Source organism: Diplotaxodon limnothrissa, linkage group LG12 (genome assembly GCF_057381915.1).
Source record: "Diplotaxodon limnothrissa isolate DT_005_m linkage group LG12, D_limnothrissa_male_GT1.1, whole genome shotgun sequence".
Classification (NCBI taxonomy): Eukaryota; Metazoa; Chordata; class Actinopteri; order Cichliformes; family Cichlidae; genus Diplotaxodon; species Diplotaxodon limnothrissa.
The window spans coordinates 25,008,156-25,028,058 of NC_140607.1; the positions used below are offsets into that span (position 1 = coordinate 25,008,156).

The following is a 19,903-nucleotide window of genomic DNA, read 5'->3' on the forward strand; positions in this document are numbered from 1 at the left end:
TCAAGAGTCAAGAGGAAGATGCTGGAGGAAAAAAACAAGTTATTTTTAAACATCCACTGTAGAGGCTTTACCAGCATGTTAAAAGTGTCCCTGTGTGATCACTGACTAAAGCCGAACATTACAGTTTTGCATATTTTTAGCTGTACTGAGTTTGAGGTTTTGCTCAGTTGCACCTTTTCTCAAAGGCATCAGAGTTCATCTTCTTTGTCCTTAGTTTGGGACACACAGGCAACAGATGGTGAAGTACAACTTGAATTGCTCCACACTGGACTAAATGAAGAGGTCAAATGACGCACAAAATCTTATTCTTTAGATCCCATGGAGATCATTTCTTTTCTTGCAATACTAAGAATAGCTCTGAAATTCAGCACAAGCATTTCTTAATAATCCCTTTTAAAGTTTTGGTTGGTCTCTTGAATTGTCACCATTTTCCGTAGGAATAGTCCTGCATTGTGCTTTTGTCTACAAGGAAACATCTATCTACATGTATCTAAATGCAGCAGCTAAGTAAATAAAATTCAGGTCTCCACTCACCAGCAAGATGTAACGTGTGCATAAAAGAGTGAAACAATCATTGCTAATCAAGAGATTAAATCTACCGTCTGGTACCTCGAATCATACATCCCTGTTACCTCCAGAGTGAGCAGCGATGGCCACACAGGACACACCGCACTTTCTCCATGGCTTCGACCTCGGTGGTCACTTTGTTGACCCTCGACCTCTCGGTACAGGTGTCACAGGCTTGGTCCTGTCTGCTGTGGACCAGCGGACTGGAAAGCGTGTAGCAATTAAAAAGCTGGTGATGCGAGACGCCGTGACGGTGAAACATGCCCTGCGGGAGGTAAAGATCACCCGACGGCTGCACCATGAAAATGTGGTGAGAGTCCACGAGGTTTTAGCTCCATATGGACGGCCCTTGCCCCGAGATCCAACCCAGCTCAGCGCCCTCTACATTGTCCAGGAGTGCATGGAGACTGATCTGGCTCGACTGCTGGAGCAAGGGCCGCTACATACAGGTAAATAAAAGGAAGAATACAGAAAACTTGCCCAGCAAATCACCACAAAGTTATAAACAAAGCAGGGTTTTTTTTATAACAATTTGGCAAGGCAGAAACCTCACATCAAAACAGTCAAGATGGATAAACAGAAATACAGGCCAGAGGGATACGTATTTATTTTTTACTATTGCCTATATCCAGACATGATAATAGATGTTTTTTAAAGAAGAAAATATGTGCTTATACATTGCATATGGACATTGGGGTACATCGTGATGTGCTGATTTGATTTTTGCCCTTGAGCAGGTCATGCTACTCTGCTGTTCTACCAGCTGCTGAGGGGACTGAAGTTTATCCACTCTGCCAACGTCCTGCACAGAGACCTGAAGCCAGCCAACACATTTATCAACACGGACCAACTGCTGCTCAAGATCGGAGACTTCGGGCTGGCCAGAATAGTCGACCCTCATTATTCTCATAAGGTAAGCGTGAAGACGCACAAGGACCACTGAAGGACCCACGCACACACAGGCACACAAACACACACAGAAGTGCATGATCTGCAGGGAGACTCATGCTGACAAGGTGGCAGCTCATTGCATGGATAGCTCGCTCAAAAAAGTTTTCCAAATGGCCTACAGTGTCTTTTCAAATTGGTAAATGGATGAGTCATATTACAGCAGTACTGTGCAAAAGTCTCGAGCCAACCCTCATTTCTTTATATTTTGCAAGGAAAACTGGAGATTGGTGCATCGATTTATTAAAACACGAGTTTGTACAATTCTAAGAAGTTTGAATGTCAATATTTAGTGTTACCAGCTTCATCCTCCAACACAGCCTGAACTCTCCAAGGCAAATTTTATTGTCATTTCTTCAGGTAGTCTCCAGGCTTCCTTAAGTTCTTCTTTGGATGTTAGCTGCCTTTTGTTCCGTCCTCTGTCAAGATGATCACACACTGATCCAATAATGTTGAGATCCAGGCTCTGCGGAGGCCAATCTATGATAGTGTTTCAGTGTGTAGTTCTATCAGGGCATGTTTTTACTGGACTGGCATTGTGTTTGGAATCACTGTCACACTGAAAAATGAAGCTGCTGCCAAGCAGATGCTTTCAAGATGGTATTGAATGGTGGATCAAAGTCCGACTGTACTTTCTGCGCTCATAATTCCATCAGTTTTGACGTATTGTTGTACCTCTATCCGGACCTCCTCCATACATCATTGACAACGATTAGAAACAAAATTTTCAAATTTGATTGATCATGTCCTCTTGCCTTATGACAGCTGGGATATGCTCCAGCCCTCCTGTGACCCAGAACTCGATGGATGGATGATGAAATAAGAAGTGCTCAAGCTTTTTGCACAGTACTGTAGTTTTTGTAGTCTTTATTTAAGTGCATGTCTATAAGAAAATACTGGTGTGATGACCAAAGAAGAGATTGTGATATGTGCACAAACATTCCCAGATGTATCCCAATTATTCTCACTTAATGTTTTTGTAGGGCATGTAAATAAAGCCAGAGTGCCAAGATCTATTTTGACTGGAAGCTAATTAATGCCTTTTCATTTTTTTATATAAATCTTTAAATCCCTGATCAACCACGAAGGGCTCTGTTGGCCACATTGATTTTGAAATCAAAATAAAAAAATAAAAAATGAAATACTTTGTGCAGCTTGTTCTACAAAAACTAATCATACCAAACATTTCAGCCAACTTGCGGGGGATTTCTTTTCCTCTCTTCTCATTTCTCTGAAGCACCGTATGCCATTCAACTGCTGATGGCTACATCTAGGCAGCACATTGTAATATCAAACATTATCTCTGCTCCATCTCATTATGGTAGAGTTGTTATTAGGGAAGAGACACCAATTCCTCAAACCCTATGTGGTTATCAGGCAGCTGATCACACACAATAAATAGTGTAGTGCTGTAAAAGAATCCTTTCAAAGAAAATTCTTTCTATATTTCAATTTGCAATGAGGAATCTATCAGGTTTCCATTTTATTTTACAACTGGATGCTTATCAATAGTCTGATCCTGCGTATGTAAAGTGCACCTGTGGACCAAGCAGCCAGAATTTCATAATCTCCAATTTTGAGAAGTGTGTAACTGATGTATCTCTCCTTACGCATTGCAGTGCAGGCTAATGTTTGTTTCATATATTCTCTGATTACACATCTCCCTGTTTGATATTGCCAACCTGCGTTTTTCACAAGAAGCTTCCCCTTCACCCCGAACCCAGCTATTTATGTCTTCTTCCCAGAGCTGATATCAAGTTTTTCACTAATTAAACTCTGTGGATAGTCTGGCAATGGCATATAAAGACTTCTGAAAGATTAGTGTGAAGATTTACTGCTCTATTGTTCAGCTTTATTGTGTGCAAAGAGCCCAAAGCCACACTGTAACACTAGCGGGACTGAATGTGTGTGCAAGCTTATATGTTTGTGTGTGGGGGGGTTTGGGTTTGTGCTTGTGAAGAGGAGCTCTTGTGAAAGGCGATCTTTGTCAGCTCAGAGCACGGGACTGGGGATCAGCTGGGTGCAGACACAGGGGTGCATTCGGAGAGGGGGGGTGGAAGGGAAGAAGAGAAGGGAGAGAAAGAACAGATGAGAAGCAAGAGTGAGAAATTTTAAACCGGGGAAGGCTGAGCGAAAGAGCTAAAAAGCTTTGTAAAAAAGTATGAAAGCAGAGGCAGGGAGAAAAAGAAAGAACGTGGAGAAAAGCTCAAAGCGGAGACGTCAGACAAGGGCGAGAAAAAGTCAGAGGCTACAGTTTTTCAAACACATTTCTCCAAAACACTATTTCAGTACTGAAAAAGTGTTTTCCAACACCACTCACACAGTCATGTGAATGTGAAGTACACTCGCTTTTGGTTCTAAGATTTTTTTATTATCAAGATACAATTTTAATTTTTTTTGTCCTTATCAGGTCTTGCAATTAGATAAATGGAACCTCAGACATATTACATGTCACATCTCATTATTTATTTAACAAATATTAAGCCTAAATGCAGAAGCAGTGTGTGGAAAAACACATATTCAACCTTTCTCTTCCAACACCCACCAACTTCCATAGGAATTAAGAGAGTAAGTAACAGACAGGTGCTGCTAATCAAATCAACCCGATTAACTGAGCACATTTATAAAGCAGAGGTTTTGTCATTTTGCTGGTCTGCAGTATTCGACTGCCTGTTAACACAATGCAAAGACATCAGCAATGATCTCAGACAAGTAACTGTTGCTGCTGTTAGAAATCCATTTCTAAACAATTTGAAGCTCGTGATTTTACAGCGAGAAAGATTATTCACAAGTGGAAAACATTCAAGTCTGTTGCCAGTCTTCCCAGGAATGCACGTCACAGAAGATTCCCCCCAAGGTCAAACTGTGTATTGCTCAGAGACCCTGCAAAAAAAAAGCAAAAGAAATCCACCAGCTATATCTCAGACTCTATAGAGTTCAGTTAGCATGTTAAATGTTAAAGTTCATGGAAATACAATTAGAAAAAAGCTGAACAAGTATGGCTTGTTTGGAAGGGTTGCTAGGAGACAAGAGAAAGTCTCTTCTCTCTCTAAAAAAAAAACAAAACCAGGGCAGCATGGCTTAGATTTGAAAAGCTGCATCTCACCACATTACAAGACTACTGGAAAATTTCCTTTGGACAGATGAGACGAAGGTGGAAATGCGTGGCTATAATATACAGCAGATTCTTGGAGAAAACCAAACACAGCATATCAGCGCATACACTTCATACCAACTGTCAAGCATGGTGGTGGAGGGATGATGATTTGGGCTTGTTCTGCAGCCACAGGAAGTGGGCACCTTACAGTTATCGAGTCAGCCGTGACATCCTCTGTTTGCCAAAGTTTTCTAGAGTCAAATGCGAGGTCATCTGTTCGTCATGTAAAGCCTGGCTGAAACTGGGTCATGCAGCAAGGCTATGATCTCAGACAAACCACCAAGTCTACATTAGAATGAGTCACAATGACAAGAATCAAATGGCCCAGTCAAAGTCCAGGCCCCAACCTGACTGAAATGCTGTAGTGTGACTTTAAGAGAACTGTGCAAATGCCCACAAACCTCAATAAACTGAAGCAATATTTCAAATTTGAGTGGAATCCTCCACAACAATGTGAAAAACTCATAAAGTCAGACAGAAAATGCTTACTTCAAGTTATTGCTGCCAAAGGTGCTTCCTCAAACCACCGAATGATGGGGTGTAATTAGTTTTTCACACACTGCTTCTATATTTGGCTTGGCTTTAGTTTTTAATAAATAATGACATGGTGTAATATGTTTTGTTGTTTAACATCTGGGTTTGTATTTTAATAATATAGACTACAGACAATATTCTAAATTATGTTTATTGTCCTCAGCACTGAAACATGGTGTCTCTTCTTTTTCACACGACTGTTTCTTGTCCTGCGTATCATGACTGATATTATTGTATCAGACCATTGATTTGCTGAGAATAACTGACTGCTAATACGAATCAAAGCTAATACTCTTTGGATGTTGTTTTCAAGGTTTTAAATTCTACCTTATAAAGCAAAAGATTAGTATTTGTTGTAGAAAAAGAATCCTATAATTGAAAATGAAGTAAAATACAGCAATACAAAAGAAAAAGGAAAAAGATAAAAACAGAACAATGGCATGCAGACTGTCAATGCCAAAAAAAAATAGGCTTTATTATAGTAGCAAAATAGTCTTAGGAACCAGTGGACATTCTGTCCCTCTGTTTGGCTACATGACCAAGCACTTAATACTCTTCCTTGTACTGCAACAAGGGGATGTCTTCTGTATTCTACCCACATCACATCCTTCATCTTCAAGGTGGTTTGTTATTACCCCCATGAATGTTTATCTAGGCAGAATCCAGTATGTTCACAAAGTGCTGCATCTGTGTTGCACTTAAGCTCTATAAATATGCTTTAAATGGTTTTGACAACAACATGGACCAATCTTCAGATGACAGCTCACACAAATTAAAAACGTCTAAAGATTTTTGCAAAATATTCAAGAAAAGAAGAATAATCTCATTCATAAGTTAGATAATGCTGCAAAGGCTTTCTCAAATTATTATGGATGGATAACGTCTGATGCTATTTGGGCTATTTGTGATGCAGTTTTGATACCAAAGCAGATGCTTTCAGTGAATACAATAGCATTCTCTCTCTGTTGCTCTTATTCAATAATGCAAACCAAAAGTGCCTTTTCAGGCATTTTCTGTTAATGGGCGTAGGCCGCATTAACCTCAGCTGTGATGGAAATTCACAAATGCTGTTAACTTTAAATAAGACTGGTTAATGCTTTAGTATCACAGAAGAACTTATGAAGATTTTATATCATGTTTTTTTTGAAAGAAAGTTGTGATGTGTAATTCTTCCTACTCAATGATCAGACAGACTTCTTCTCTGCATTAGCCATACCTTTTAATACTTGTACTGTATCTCAGTCCAGGCATTGAAATTAGGTTGTTTGAAGAGCTGTCTGGAAGTGTGTTTCTGACTACACAGAGCAAACATTTACTCAGGCAGAGAGAGATGACAGAAGGGCTGAGAGGAGAGAGGCAGAAAACAGAGGGGGAAAACAACATTATTTGTGATGTTGTTTACAGTCTACACCGGTAAGATCTTGGTGCTTCTGTGAATGTGTATGTGTGAATGCCACCTGCTGAGGCAGTGCTGGATCTGCCCAGAAATTATTCATTACCTGGATGAAGGTCAGAGCAGAGGAAGGGGGAAGACAGTTGGATAAGGACAGAGTGTTTAAAAGTACCTGGAGAGAAGAGAAGGAGGGAAGAAACAGATGAGAAAGGAGGTAAAGGAAGCTTGTTGAGATGCACTAAAGGCTAGAAGAAAGAGAATAAGTGTGAAGAAAAGAGGAAGGGAAGGGGAACAGGCGCAGCTAATGATGACGCAGAGAAATACTGAGGTGGGAGGTTGGGATGAACGAATGATAAAAAAAGTGGGAGGAAAAAGCAGGAGGAAGAAGGTCAATGGGGACAAAGAGGAAGCAAAGATGGGGGAAATCACCCCATAATCTTAAAGAGTAGCAAAAACACTAAAACAGAAGTGGGGATAGTTTTGGAAACAAAGCAAACACAGCTACAAATGACATATGTGACCACATCTATGCATTGCTTTATAAAACTGAGGCCTAAATTTGCTTTTCCCTTAAAAACTGTGTCCAGGCTTGGGTTGGCCCTGAAAGAAATGTACTTTGGTACTTTTGAAACATCTATCAAACTCTCACCAGGGAGCGTAAACAAGAGCTCAGATATGAAAAGGCAACAGCGGGCCAGACAGATAGAAGATAAGGTCACTGAGTAGTCAGCATCATTTTTTGCACTGTCTCCTGCCACAAAGAAGAGAACAGGCAGTGACTTAGCAGTTACATTCAATGCACGTAGGAGTAGTCTAACTTTTTAAAAAAGAGTCGTACAGTCGTTTTGACATGCAAAGAAAACCTACTTCGGCCAGGCACACCGCACACAGCGATGTCTAAGTGGGAATCTTGGTGTGGGTGGCCCACAGTGAAGAAGACTCTGAGTCATACTCATAACCTGCTGATCAAGAAAAATTACCCTTTTTCTTTTTCCTATCGAGAAGGCACTTATTTTCAAGCTGTCGAAAATATGAAGCAGCTTTGGGACGCATCAAAAGCGTGAGAAAGCAGGCCAGCCCTTTTTTGGCATAGTACCCCCAGATGATTTACTGACATGAAGAGTTTCAAGTGTGATAGCTTATCTGAATGAGGAAAAAAATTCAAGCTGTCTGTATTTTATTGGCTTAAATAGAGTAACTCTTTCCCCCCAAAAAATAGATAAGAAGATAGGAGACTGGTGAAAAGGAGAATAGAAAATTACTTTAGGAGAGCGGAGGATAGAAGGAAAGAAGAGCAACGAGGATAAAAAAAAAAAGAGGGCTAGAGAGGCAGAAAGGATAAGAGAATAGTGCTAAGAGGCATATTAGACATGTATGCCATGAGCCATTGTGGGGTTCATTTTCTATCTATTTCTGATCTTTGCCAGTTAGTCATCAAATTCAAATTAGCCTGAGAGATGGGCAACAGAATAGCGTCCCAGCACAATGAAAAGTTTATGTGAGTGATGTCAGTCATTATAAAACAATTCACAGCAGCTGAGTGGAAAAGCAGTGAAGACTACATCTGCCTTTTCCTGCCAAGAAATCTAAAAATGTGTGAGGGGAAATATAACCGCATTTTCTCGTGCAGTCTGCTCTCTTTTCAAGCTGGGCTGTGAAGAAGTTTAAGAGCCTGGGGCAGTGAAATTTGGCTCAGGAGAACTACGAGGGGAATAGAAATATGATGTAGTAAGTGAAGGTATTTTGAGATTTTACAAGGCTGGAGAGTGAGAGGTGGGGTGATATACAAGAGGTGGGGAAAGTGTTAATGATAGCAACAGGCAGAAACATCTCATTATCTCTACATCAGGGAATATGCGGATTTATCTCTGTGGTGACTGGCGTATCTCTGTGCATAACATCATTATTCACAAAGAGGATTTTTTAGAGAATTAGATAGAGTCCTCTGAATCCTGTCAGAGCAGCACTAATGAGGACTTATGTTGTTGCTTCGGTGGAAATTCAGGGCAATCCATTTTAAAGACAAACAACTACCAGCAAACTTTATACGTATTCAAGTACATGCAGCCTGCTAACAGTCCAATCTGATGCATGCCCGTCGTATATGAAAATAACTTAAGATTCTCAGAGCTTTCATTTTCTGTATTTCTCACTTTCAACAATTTTATCCCTCTGCTTTCCTTATCCAGGGCTATCTGTCGGAAGGTTTGGTAACTAAATGGTATTGCTCCCCACGTCTGCTGCTGTCACCCAACAATTATACCAAGGCCATAGACATGTGGGCTGCGGGCTGCATACTGGTTGAGATGCTCACTGGACGCATGCTATTTGCAGGTATGTCTACTGTTTTTAATGTGTTCACCGTTTAAGTACTGTCATTTTCAACCTTATTACTAATATATCACCCCAAACCGCAGATAACTGCCCCTCCCTGAGTCTGGCTTTGCCGGAGGTTTCTTCCTCTTAAAAGGGAGTTTTTCCTTCCCACTGTCACCAAAGTGCTTGCTCATCTGATTGTTGTTTGGGGGTTTTTTTTGTTTTTGTTTTTGCATTTACTCTAAAATATAAAGCACCTTGAGACAACTGTTGTTGTCATTGAACTGAACTGAACATAATTATAATAATTGCATCACACTAGTGACGCCATCCAGTTAGAGCAAAGAGAGTTTGGTTTTTTTTCCTTTGACAGTGTCCTCCACCAAAGACACTTTGCTCTCTTTCTGCACACTACTTCTTTGCCTGACTAGAATGACAATGATGATAGAGAAATTCTCACTCTCCAGAGTAGATGTAGTTCTTCCTCACAGGCTGGTTTGACCTCCATCAGCCCTCTACACCACAGGGCTGGCATCATAAACATATAGGTGTTCTTTGTTCCTTAGTGTTCCTGCATTTTTTAAATTTCATACATCAGATGTTAGAGGTGTTTTCCTTGGCTTTTACTTAACCCGCAGACTAGAGTGGAAACAGCATATATTTGTTTACCAGAGAGGAGACCGCATTCTCCCTTCCAAACAAACTACCACTGCTTGCATATTTCTTGCAGCTACGACTCTGTTGATATAGCTCCACCTGCTGGTGTCATTGGCTTTATGAAACATTTAAAGGGAACTTCACCATGTGTCAGATGAGCTGAAAATGCTGCTTTGCTGCTCTGTGTTAGAAGAAGACTTGCATGCCACAGAAGCATGCTACACTTCTGATTACTCCGCATTCAGTGACTTCAAAATATGAATTTTCCCTCCAGCTGTCAGAGGTAAAATGCTCTTTGTGAACTATAACTGAGTGGAAACTTACGACAACTGATTCCTCCCAGTTGATGCAGGCACAGCAACAAGCTAGGGTAGTTAGAGTAGATGTCTGCCAGTGTAGATGGGTTGCAGGATGTTTATTCCTTAATGTGAGAGTGGCCAAAAGAACAGTGTGCCCAAAGTTTCAAGTTTACTGATTCCACAGGGTGTGGTGTGAAATTTGAATGCTTTAGTAGTAATTTCCACCTAGTTGTTAACTTACTGTGTCTTTAAATTGACATCTTCCATCTCCCAGATATTCATGCTTGACTCTTAAAGTTGACGTTTCCCCCCAGCTTATGTAACTGATCCTCTGTCTCTTCTGAACTTGCTTCTGATTGGTTGTGTCTTGCTCCCAGGAGCTCATGAGCTGGAGCAGATGCAGCTGATTCTCAACACAGTGCCGGTGCTGAGAGAGGAGGACAGGCAGGATCTGCTACAGGTCAAACATCAGAGGCTACTGCAAGTCATATTAGCATTATAATGTCTGACTGATTATTAAGCCTGACATTCATTTTCCCAGCTTTGGAGAGCAATTTTTTTTTTTTTAAAAAGAAATATTGATTATGTCAAGAACTGCACATATTATAATATCTGAAATAATCATGCACTCCCCCCTGTTTTTGTTATGAATGTAGACTAAAGACTATGTCACTTCACCTCTGTGAACTTGCATTTTGAATTTAATAAATCTAACAAGACGCAATAAGACGCATGATAAACAAAATATATGTTTCATTCACCCGACCATTTTATTGCTTTTACTTTTTCCCCAAATTTTCTTTGAATAGTGAGATATTATCATTTTTATTAATCAAGTTATTAACGTCTGATGTTCTGAAAGGCTTAATTTTGTACAAGGTTAAATGTGTCTTTTTTCAGCGTGGAATGCCTTAAATGTAAACAAAATAAATAAATAAAATAATGAAACATAAGTAATATTTTAACCATGCATTTCTAGGTGATGCCTTCATATGTCAGTCATGAATGGAAGGTGAAGAAACCCTTTTCTGAACTTCTGCCTGAAGTGGATCCTCAGGGTGAGTGATGGGGACTGAGTGATGGGGAGAAGAGGAAGGTCAAGGACTTTAAAGTATGAAGGGAACAAATAATGGAAGTGCTAGAAGGGAGAAAAAAAGATATAGAAAACCACAGCTCTTCTGACCTGTGACAGATGAAGTGATGCTGGAGTCGTGTGAAGATGTTTGGAGGTCTAACACATATAATTTAGGCTTTACTCCCACACCTTCTTTTCCCCTCCCAGCTGTGGACTTCCTTGAGCGTATCTTGACCTTTAACCCCATGGATCGCCTGACAGCTGAAGCGGCGTTGTCTCACCCCTTCCTTCAGCAGTACTCTTGTCCAGAGGACGAGCCCACTTCATCGCATCCCTTCCGCATTGAGGATGAGCTGGAGGACAGCCTCATCACTGAGCAGAGCCTCAGCAACAGCAATAGTCAGGCCTCCAGCATCCAGTGGGACAGGTGTGTGGATTTTTTTTAATCACCAGTGGGGAAAATTGGATCATGTTTTCCTAGTCATTCTTAGTATGTTTTAATAATAAAAATACTACTAAAAATGATCTGTTGATCATTTTCTCATCAAATCAACTACCAATCTCAGCTGTTCATTCGTGTATTTTCAGATTACAACTTAAATGTATGTGTTTGAGCACAAATTATTTACTCCTCACTTGTAATTTCTGCCTTTCTGCAGGTACGAAAACAGTTTATCAACAGTTATGTGCTGGCAACAATCAGGTGGGAGGTGTCGCTGCGTGCCCCCTTGTCACATTACCTCTGACCTGGGAGACACTACAGAGGAAGAGGAGGTGCAGAGAGACCCCCGGGCCAGTTCCAGCTCACTTGTAGAGGAGGCTCAGGTTGGATATGCTTCCTCCCTTTTCTAGATACTAGGAGACTGCTGTACTGGCACTACTAGTACTGTAATGTCTTTGTTATGCAAAGACATAAGTGAAGATGTTGGATGTTGGTCAATAATTTTTCTACATTTTAAAGCAGGGATACTGCAAGTGTCAGCAGTTCTTGTAACCCTGTTGGCTCTTGTCACAGTGAGATGACCATATTGTCTCAGTTCCTATAATTCCCCCCTCTTCTTGCTTCCTCTCACTGGCTTCCACAGAGATTCAGAATTCATTTAAAATGTTATTAATTACATATAAAACCCTACATGGCCAGGCTTCTGAGTATATTTCAGACCTGCTGATAACTTATTCTGGCAACTTTTGACTGTGTCACACTTGACTATGCTTTTGTCCTTTCTCTGTAGTATTTATTCTGTCATGAGCTTAAGTTTCATTGAACACATGGGATATGAGTCAACACAACTAGAATTAATTGCTTATTGAAATTAATTACTTTTCCCTCACCAACTGTCTCATATAGGTTGATCCACGCAAATATTCCCACAGCAGCTCGGCGGAGCGCTTCCTGGAAAACTCTCACTCCTCTCTGGAACGTGCCTGCGGTTTGGGATACGGGGAGGTTGACTGTGGCCGCTCCTGTGATTACAAAGTGGGCTCTCCTTCGTATCTGGATAAAATTGCCTGGCGAGAGGGAAAACCTCAACACTACTCAGAGCCTAAGCTCATCCTTGATCTGTCACACTGGAAGCGTAACATTAACAGCCTCCTTGTGCCTCCTGAGCCTATTGGTGGCAGCATGGAGGATCTGGGAGAGATGAAGGAGGAGGAGGCAGCGAAGGAAGAGGAAGACAAGGAGACAGGGGATTTGTTCCAGGAAATCTCTCGCTGGGTTGAGAGCACCCAGTCTCGTCTGCACTCACCCAGTCCCAGTCCTTCTTTGGAGCAGCAGTCACCTTCCTGCTACACTTCCTCGCCACCTCTCCCTCTGTCCCCTACTGACCTCCCAACTCCAGTCTTCCACTACACGGAGGTTGTGCGGCAACCATCAGAGTACGATGAAGGCAGACTAAGCCCATTTCGCCCTATCATGTCTTCCTCTTATGCCCTCCCATTACTTCTTCCTTCATCTCCCACCTCCCTACATCCTCCTCATTCATATCAAACGGTGTCTTCCCCCACCACCACCACACAATTTTTCCAGCCCACAGAATCTCAGCCGCTTTCTTCCACTTCTTCCCTTTCTCAGCCAGTAAACGCTGACTCCCTGGAGTCTCTTCCTGTCAAACAAAAAGAGCGTCTGTTTGACCTAGATGTGTTTATATCCCGAGCACTGAAACTGTGCAGGCAGAGAAAGGAGAAAGCAAGCGGGAAGAAAGCGAAAGAAGGAGGATGGATGGAAGAAAGCAAACAGCCAAACATTAACCGAAAAGTACCCGGCTTCCCAGAGCACAGGACTCCATCACCACAGACGCCACAGACTCCCAACTCTTGATGTTGAATTTCAACTGCAGGTACACCACAGCATCATACCGGGTAGCACTCCCAAATGCTCATAGTGCTTTACATTGTGAGCAGTGCCCGTGGTTTAATATGCTGCTTAAACATTAGACCATAGTGTTAGCAGCTTTTGTCTTTTTTGGTACTATTGCAACAACGCACTATATGCTGTGATAAAACAACCCCCTGACTTAAGCAAGCAATCTTCCAGCTTCGTCGTGAGATGTTCTCAGGCAGTTAGAGGTCAGAAATGTGGACCACATTTGCCAATGCAAGCAGCAAAGATTTGATTTACATGAGCATATTTTAAAGCAATCAGCTGACATTCCTTATTAACTGAGGTTTGCTCTGATCGATCAGACAACAATTTCATTTTGTGCCACAAACATTTGCAAATGACAAAAGAAGGAACAGTCAGCTGCTGGTATCACCTCCCTACGCTATTAATAACTAATAGCTTAAGCCTGTTTTAGGCTTGCTTTCAATTTGTTTTTCTTACAAGATTCTGTACTTATTCTCTACTTCTTACTGTTTGTAATCCTTTTCAGAACAAAAATTCAAGTGGTCTTCCAGCGGTGAGTTTCACCAGCTAATAATAGTGACACAGAAGGTGTTTTTCCGGTGTGTCTCTGAATGTATTTATTGGAAAAATAATCCATCATATTATGCTACACGATGACCCATAAGGAGTTTAACACTCTAACAGCAACTTCATTTTGTCACTGCTCCAAACGGCCTGTCAACTTGTAAAAAATACAGTCAGATTTAATTACATACTATATTTCTCAATGACTAGTATTTTTGTGTTTGTATTTTTCTTGTGCTCTTTGTTCATTGCTACAACCCATGTTCATGTTATTTGGAGTGAATTGTGTTCTTGTTGAATGTGGAATGCCCTGTGGTAGTAATTTTTGACTATCAGACAGCTATGGTTTCTTGTTTGCTTGATGCACCAAGCAAGGTCTGTTTTACACTGAACATATACTATCCTCTCGTTCCAAGACAGCCACACAGAAAGCTTTCATGCAAACAACGGTATACTATATTTTGAAGTATATGGATACTTTACAACCTTTGCAGGAAATTATTTGTACTCAAAACTTTTTAGTGGTTTGCAGCAGCCAGATTAATACATGAAACTCAAATAAAAAGAATTAAAAAAATAGACCCAGGTAAATGGCAGGTGAACATTAAGCAGTAGGTGAAGGCTGCTGGCTTGTGCCTCATAGTCTGTTAGTCAAGAGCTTCTCACATTCTCTTGAACTGTGGAGCTAAAACTGGCTTTACAAAACTCTTCAACGCTAATGCCAAACGTAACCCAGTTAATTTAACATTCCTTTTATTCTGTGGCCTCAATCCCTCCATCTCAAATGTCACTGTTTGAAATGTGATATTCTGCTGTTAACTGATCAAAGAATGTACGAGTTGAGTTGTAATGCTGAAATACACTATATGGATAGAAGTACTGGGGCACCTAAATATTACCCCTACAGGAGCTGGGATGGAAACCAATTCCACGAAGCTCCCCGTGCACAGTTTTTGTCCTGATGTGAATGCCAGAGGAGGTTTTGATCACTGCAGTTATTGAGTCAGCAGTGCAAAAAATAACCCTTAAAGTTGATAATGGAAGATAAAATACATTTGAAAAAGTGACAAAATCCATCCACAGACACACATAAATACAAACTGGCATTGCAACAGTGGCATTCTTACTGTGTAACTGTGTGTTTAGCATCCTATTACTTCCTTCACATATGTTTGTACAGGTAGACTGTATAAATGCTTGATTTTATATACCACAGGACTGAAAACACCTGAATTCAAAGATTAAAGGGTGTGGCCTGTCACTTTTGTCCATATAGTGTACGTGAAACATACTGCCAGCAACACAACAGAATAAGAATGTTTTATTCCTTTCGTATTATCAAATAATAAGTTGAATCCTTCCTTAAAATCCATACAAGCCACACACAGGTCGAAGTTGTCTCGAGTCTTAGCTGTTAACTGTGCAGATGTAAGTTGTTCTAAAACGGTTGACTCTCATGCTGTCTGCACCTGTAATGCATGGTGTAGCCTACATACAGATGCTGTAGGCACATTTTCACTTGCACAACTTAGTATGACTTCCAAAGAATTGAGCCATACATGAGATTTGCCATAAGTACAACCTACGAGACAGCAAAGCCGAGTTGGTTCTTTTAAACATCACAGTGAAGCACAGGTAGTGTCACTAGCACATACAGAAATACAGGAGTTCACCCTATTTTTTGCCAGTAAACTGCGGTCCACCTAATCAAAAGGAATTTTGCTTTAAGTCAAACACAAAGGATCATATTTTGCATTAGCAAATTTCTTCTGAGCTGCAGGTAGAGCAAAGCCAGCAATAACGTCACTGAAAAGTATCTGTAACACATGTCGGTACTGAGCCGAAGTTAATTATTTTAAGTGTTTAAAGCAATGTAGAAAATGTGCCTCGGTACACCTCAATACTTCCAGCTTGCTGAATGTAACGTGTCCTTTTCCTTCTGCATGGCTCTTCAAAAAGCTCAACGGTTGTTGTTTTCATCATGTGTCACTTTGTGATAAGAGTCATGTTTCTGTGGGCACCTATTTATGTTGTATCCATGCTTCAGGGAGGCCTCAGCTTTTCATTTGGGAGAATCTGTGACATTTTTAATTCTCTCTATATTGATAGTATCTCTTTTGGAGTTTCTGTTCTTGCTGGAAAATTAATAAAACAGTACTAAAACTAATTTTTTGATGTCATATTTGACTGCACTGGTATAATAATGTAATGGTGGGGAAACTCAGGCAGCAACACTCCCTAGCAGGAAACACAACTCCAATCCTAACTCTGTCAAGCACAGATGGGAGTCTCAGCCCAAAATCCACAGAATCCAAATGATCTGCCAGCTTTCACAGGAAGCCCCCACAGTTTCTATGTCCACATGTTAGAGTTGTTTTGGCAACACGAGGGGGAAATGTTATGACTAATCAGAATACAGAATGTATATTTCGTTACTCAGTTTATGATAATGCACTTGGGGGGAGGGTTGAAAAAACTGTTAGAAAATTGGCTTGTTTCGCTAAATTTGTATTTTAAATTGCATTTAAAATGTAAATGCATTCTCTTGTATAAAATAGTGTGTTAAAAAAATATCAGCATACATATCGACTGAAAGACACTGTCAGTTTTTATGTACAATCTACATTTAGCATTCATTAAATCATGCCAATAAATATACATTCCATTTTTGTTGCTTTCAGATAAATATATAAATATGCCTTTCGTGATCTTTTTGCATTCTTCTGTTAAGACCTCTAGCAATATCCTAACATCTGTTAATCTGTCAATATTATTGTAGGTTAGTTTAGGAGAGCAATGAGTGTTTACTCAGAGCATAGGCACTATTAAACTCAGTTCATCATTATCTACCAGTTTCTGTGCTGTGTAGCCTTCAAATAAATATATATGGTAGATACTTCCTTATTCACAAGGGGTGAGCACAGTTGGTAGCTCCGCATGTCTGATTTGGCAGATTCTTTACCCTGGATGCACTTCCTGACACATCCCAGAGAGATGTCTTCTCCTAAGACTGAACAGGGATGTTTTGCTTCTTAGATAAATATGTAAACCACGCACGCACCACATAGCCACAAATTTTCTACGCAATACAGTACCACAGCTTAGGATAAACTAGTAATATGACATAACATGCGCAAAATAAAATGCGCGTGTTGGAGTATTTACGGTAATCGAGAGGGGAAACCCCAGCATCTGATTGGTCGAGCGGCCGGGTTCTTCTACAGCGTTTCCTCTCCTCGCGACTCAATCTGGTGTATGTGTGCTGGCAGGCAGGCTAATCCCAGGGTCAGTCCACAGAAGTTAGGCACAGCGAATATCATAAGAGTTGTGCCTAACAGACATTGAACGGCAGTATTATATTACTCAAGAGCAGGTAAGCGGAGTCGTTGTTCTCTAAATTGTAGAAAGTGTGTGTCATTTGAGAACTTCCTGCTTACTGAGCCAAGAGAGATGGCAGCAAGCAGGGCTGTGATGAGTAAGTGACTGCATTTAGCTAAGTCATCCGAATAAAAAGTGCCTAGTGTCGGTGTGCTTAATCAGTTTAGTAGCTTCAGACATTAAGACTTAGGTGACAGAGGTGTTCAAATGACGACACCCTCTGCTTTATTTTAACTTAAAGTTAGCAAAAGGTTAGCTTTTAGCTCCTGTGGTTGTGAGGCTAATGGCTTGCAGTTGTGGTGGATATCAGTTTTTGGGGGGTTTTGTTTTTGAAAGATCTCCAACATGTTATAAGGTCACATTTGGCATTTGCCCCTAATTATCTTCTCATTCCCTTGAGTGTTAAAGCTTGGGACAGTTGAGTATTTCCTTGCCTTTTATTGCAGGTTCTGCTAATATTTAACCTCCACCGGTGGGTTTTTTACGTTCAGTGATCAGACACACTGACAGGGTGAGTGAGAAAGACTGAGAACAATAACCTGTTAGTAAGGCCACACCTAACAGCTGTGTTAAGTCTGTCTGGTCAGTTGAGGAAACTAATAACCTAAAGTATCATCTGTCTTCAAACCACTTTACCCTGATCATGTGAGACCATAAAAGATTTACACTTAAAATCATGCATGTGGGTGAGATTCGGAGCTTGAAAAAAGGTGCCCAGTGTGCACAAGAGGGTGGATACAATGCATGTTATTACATTATGACTGGTTTAGTTAACACAGTTGTTGTTTGCACCAGTTATTATTCCAGAACCAATAAGAAAAGATTTATTAGCAGTTTAAATTGTACTGCCTTATTTGTCTCACCTGTTTACAAAGAAATTAAATTACCAGTACTCCACAGGAAGACAGATGGCAAGTGAGATGCCTGATTTTGAATGGCATTTAATTAAACGTTTCTAAGTTATGGTTTCTAAACTTACAGAGCATCTGTATCTAGCTGCAGTACTGGTGAGCTCATGCTGTACATTTTCTGATCTCAGCACAATTTTGCTATCATTTTGATTCCCATTTAGAGCAGTCCAGGTGCATAATTATAGGCAGGTTTCTTGTCTCCATTCATACTCTGTTTGCAGACAATTACTCCTACAAAAAGTCCCAAGCACTTTCTGGCTGTAATGGTGTGCATTCATGCTCTGTGTTACAATAATGATGCGAAGCTGGCACATGTACAAAGATTACCTTGTTTGCTACAAATGGAAAAATTATTTGGTATCTACACCACATCAAATATTATCCTTCCCATTAGCCGTGGCCTTTTTTTGCTTCTGAAAGAGGTCGCAAACCTAACCTAACAAGAAAAGATCTTTGTACAGTTTGAGTCATAAAGACTGACATTTCACAGACGCTGCATCGAGACAGCTTCCTCTTTGATATCAAATCAACAGATCATTAAAATGTCTGCTGGTTGTTGGAGCTGCTTATGCAGTCTGCCGCTTTAATGCTGCTTTCTAAGCAGCATCTCGTCCAGCTGGCTCGTCCAGCATCTGATTGGTCGAGCGGCCGGGTTCTTCTACAGCGTTTCCTCTCCTCGCGACTCAATCTGGTGTATGTGTGCTGGCAGGCAGGCTAATCCCAGGGTCAGTCCACAGAAGTTAGGCACAGCGAATATCATAAGAGTTGTGCCTAACAGACATTGAACGGCAGTATTATATTACTCAAGAGCAGGTAAGCGGAGTCGTTGTTCTCTAAATTGTAGAAAGTGTGTGTCATTTGAGAACTTCCTGCTTACTGAGCCAAGAGAGATGGCAGCAAGCAGGGCTGTGATGAGTAAGTGACTGCATTTAGCTAAGTCATCCGAATAAAAAGTGCCTAGTGTCGGTGTGCTTAATCAGTTTAGTAGCTTCAGACATTAAGACTTAGGTGACAGAGGTGTTCAAATGACGACACCCTCTGCTTTATTTTAACTTAAAGTTAGCAAAAGGTTAGCTTTTAGCTCCTGTGGTTGTGAGGCTAATGGCTTGCAGTTGTGGTGGATATCAGTTTTTGGGGGGTTTTGTTTTTGAAAGATCTCCAACATGTTATAAGGTCACATTTGGCATTTGCCCCCAATTATCTTCTCATTCCCTTGAGTGTTAAAGCTTGGGACAGTTGAGTATTTCCTTGCCTTTTATTGCAGGTTCTGCTAATATTTAACCTCCACCGGTGGGTTTTTTACGTTCAGTGATCAGACACACTGACAGGGTGAGTGAGAAAGACTGAGAACAATAACCTGTTAGTAAGGCCACACCTAACAGCTGTGTTAAGTCTGTCTGGTCAGTTGAGGAAACTAATAACCTAAAGTATCATCTGTCTTCAAACCACTTTACCCTGATCATGTGAGACCATAAAAGATTTACACTTAAAATCATGCATGTGGGTGAGATTCGGAGCTTGAAAAAAGGTGCCCAGTGTGCACAAGAGGGTGGATACAATGCATGTTATTACATTATGACTGGTTTAGTTAACACAGTTGTTGTTTGCACCAGTTATTATTCCAGAACCAATAAGAAAAGATTTATTAGCAGTTTAAATTGTACTGCCTTATTTGTCTCACCTGTTTACAAAGAAATTAAATTACCAGTACTCCACAGGAAGACAGATGGCAAGTGAGATGCCTGATTTTGAATGGC

At 40.7% G+C, this 19,903-nt stretch overlaps 1 protein-coding gene across 1 annotated transcript; it reads left to right on the forward strand.

Annotated features, from left to right (window-relative positions):
• The first annotated feature begins 649 nt into the window (after positions 1 to 649).
• mapk4 (mitogen-activated protein kinase 4) lies at positions 650 to 13,266 on the forward strand. Its single transcript, XM_085368406.1, has 8 exons — positions 650 to 1,016; positions 1,305 to 1,480; positions 8,789 to 8,933; positions 10,249 to 10,331; positions 10,851 to 10,929; positions 11,154 to 11,373; positions 11,606 to 11,771; positions 12,295 to 13,266. The coding sequence occupies exons 1-8, from the start codon at positions 650 to 652 to the stop codon at positions 13,264 to 13,266; spliced, it is 2,208 nt and encodes a 735-aa protein (XP_085224532.1).
• The last annotated feature ends 6,637 nt before the right edge of the window (positions 13,267 to 19,903 follow it).

Coding starts and splice junctions, on each gene's coding strand:
- mapk4 (XM_085368406.1), top strand. CDS start 650: ATGGCCACACAGGACACACCGCACTTTCTCCATGGCTTCGACCTCGGT. Junction 1,017..1,304: donor GCAAGGGCCGCTACATACAG/GTAAATAAAAGG, acceptor GCCCTTGAGCAG/GTCATGCTACTCTGCTGTTC. Junction 11,374..11,605: donor TCCAGCATCCAGTGGGACAG/GTGTGTGGATTT, acceptor GCCTTTCTGCAG/GTACGAAAACAGTTTATCAA.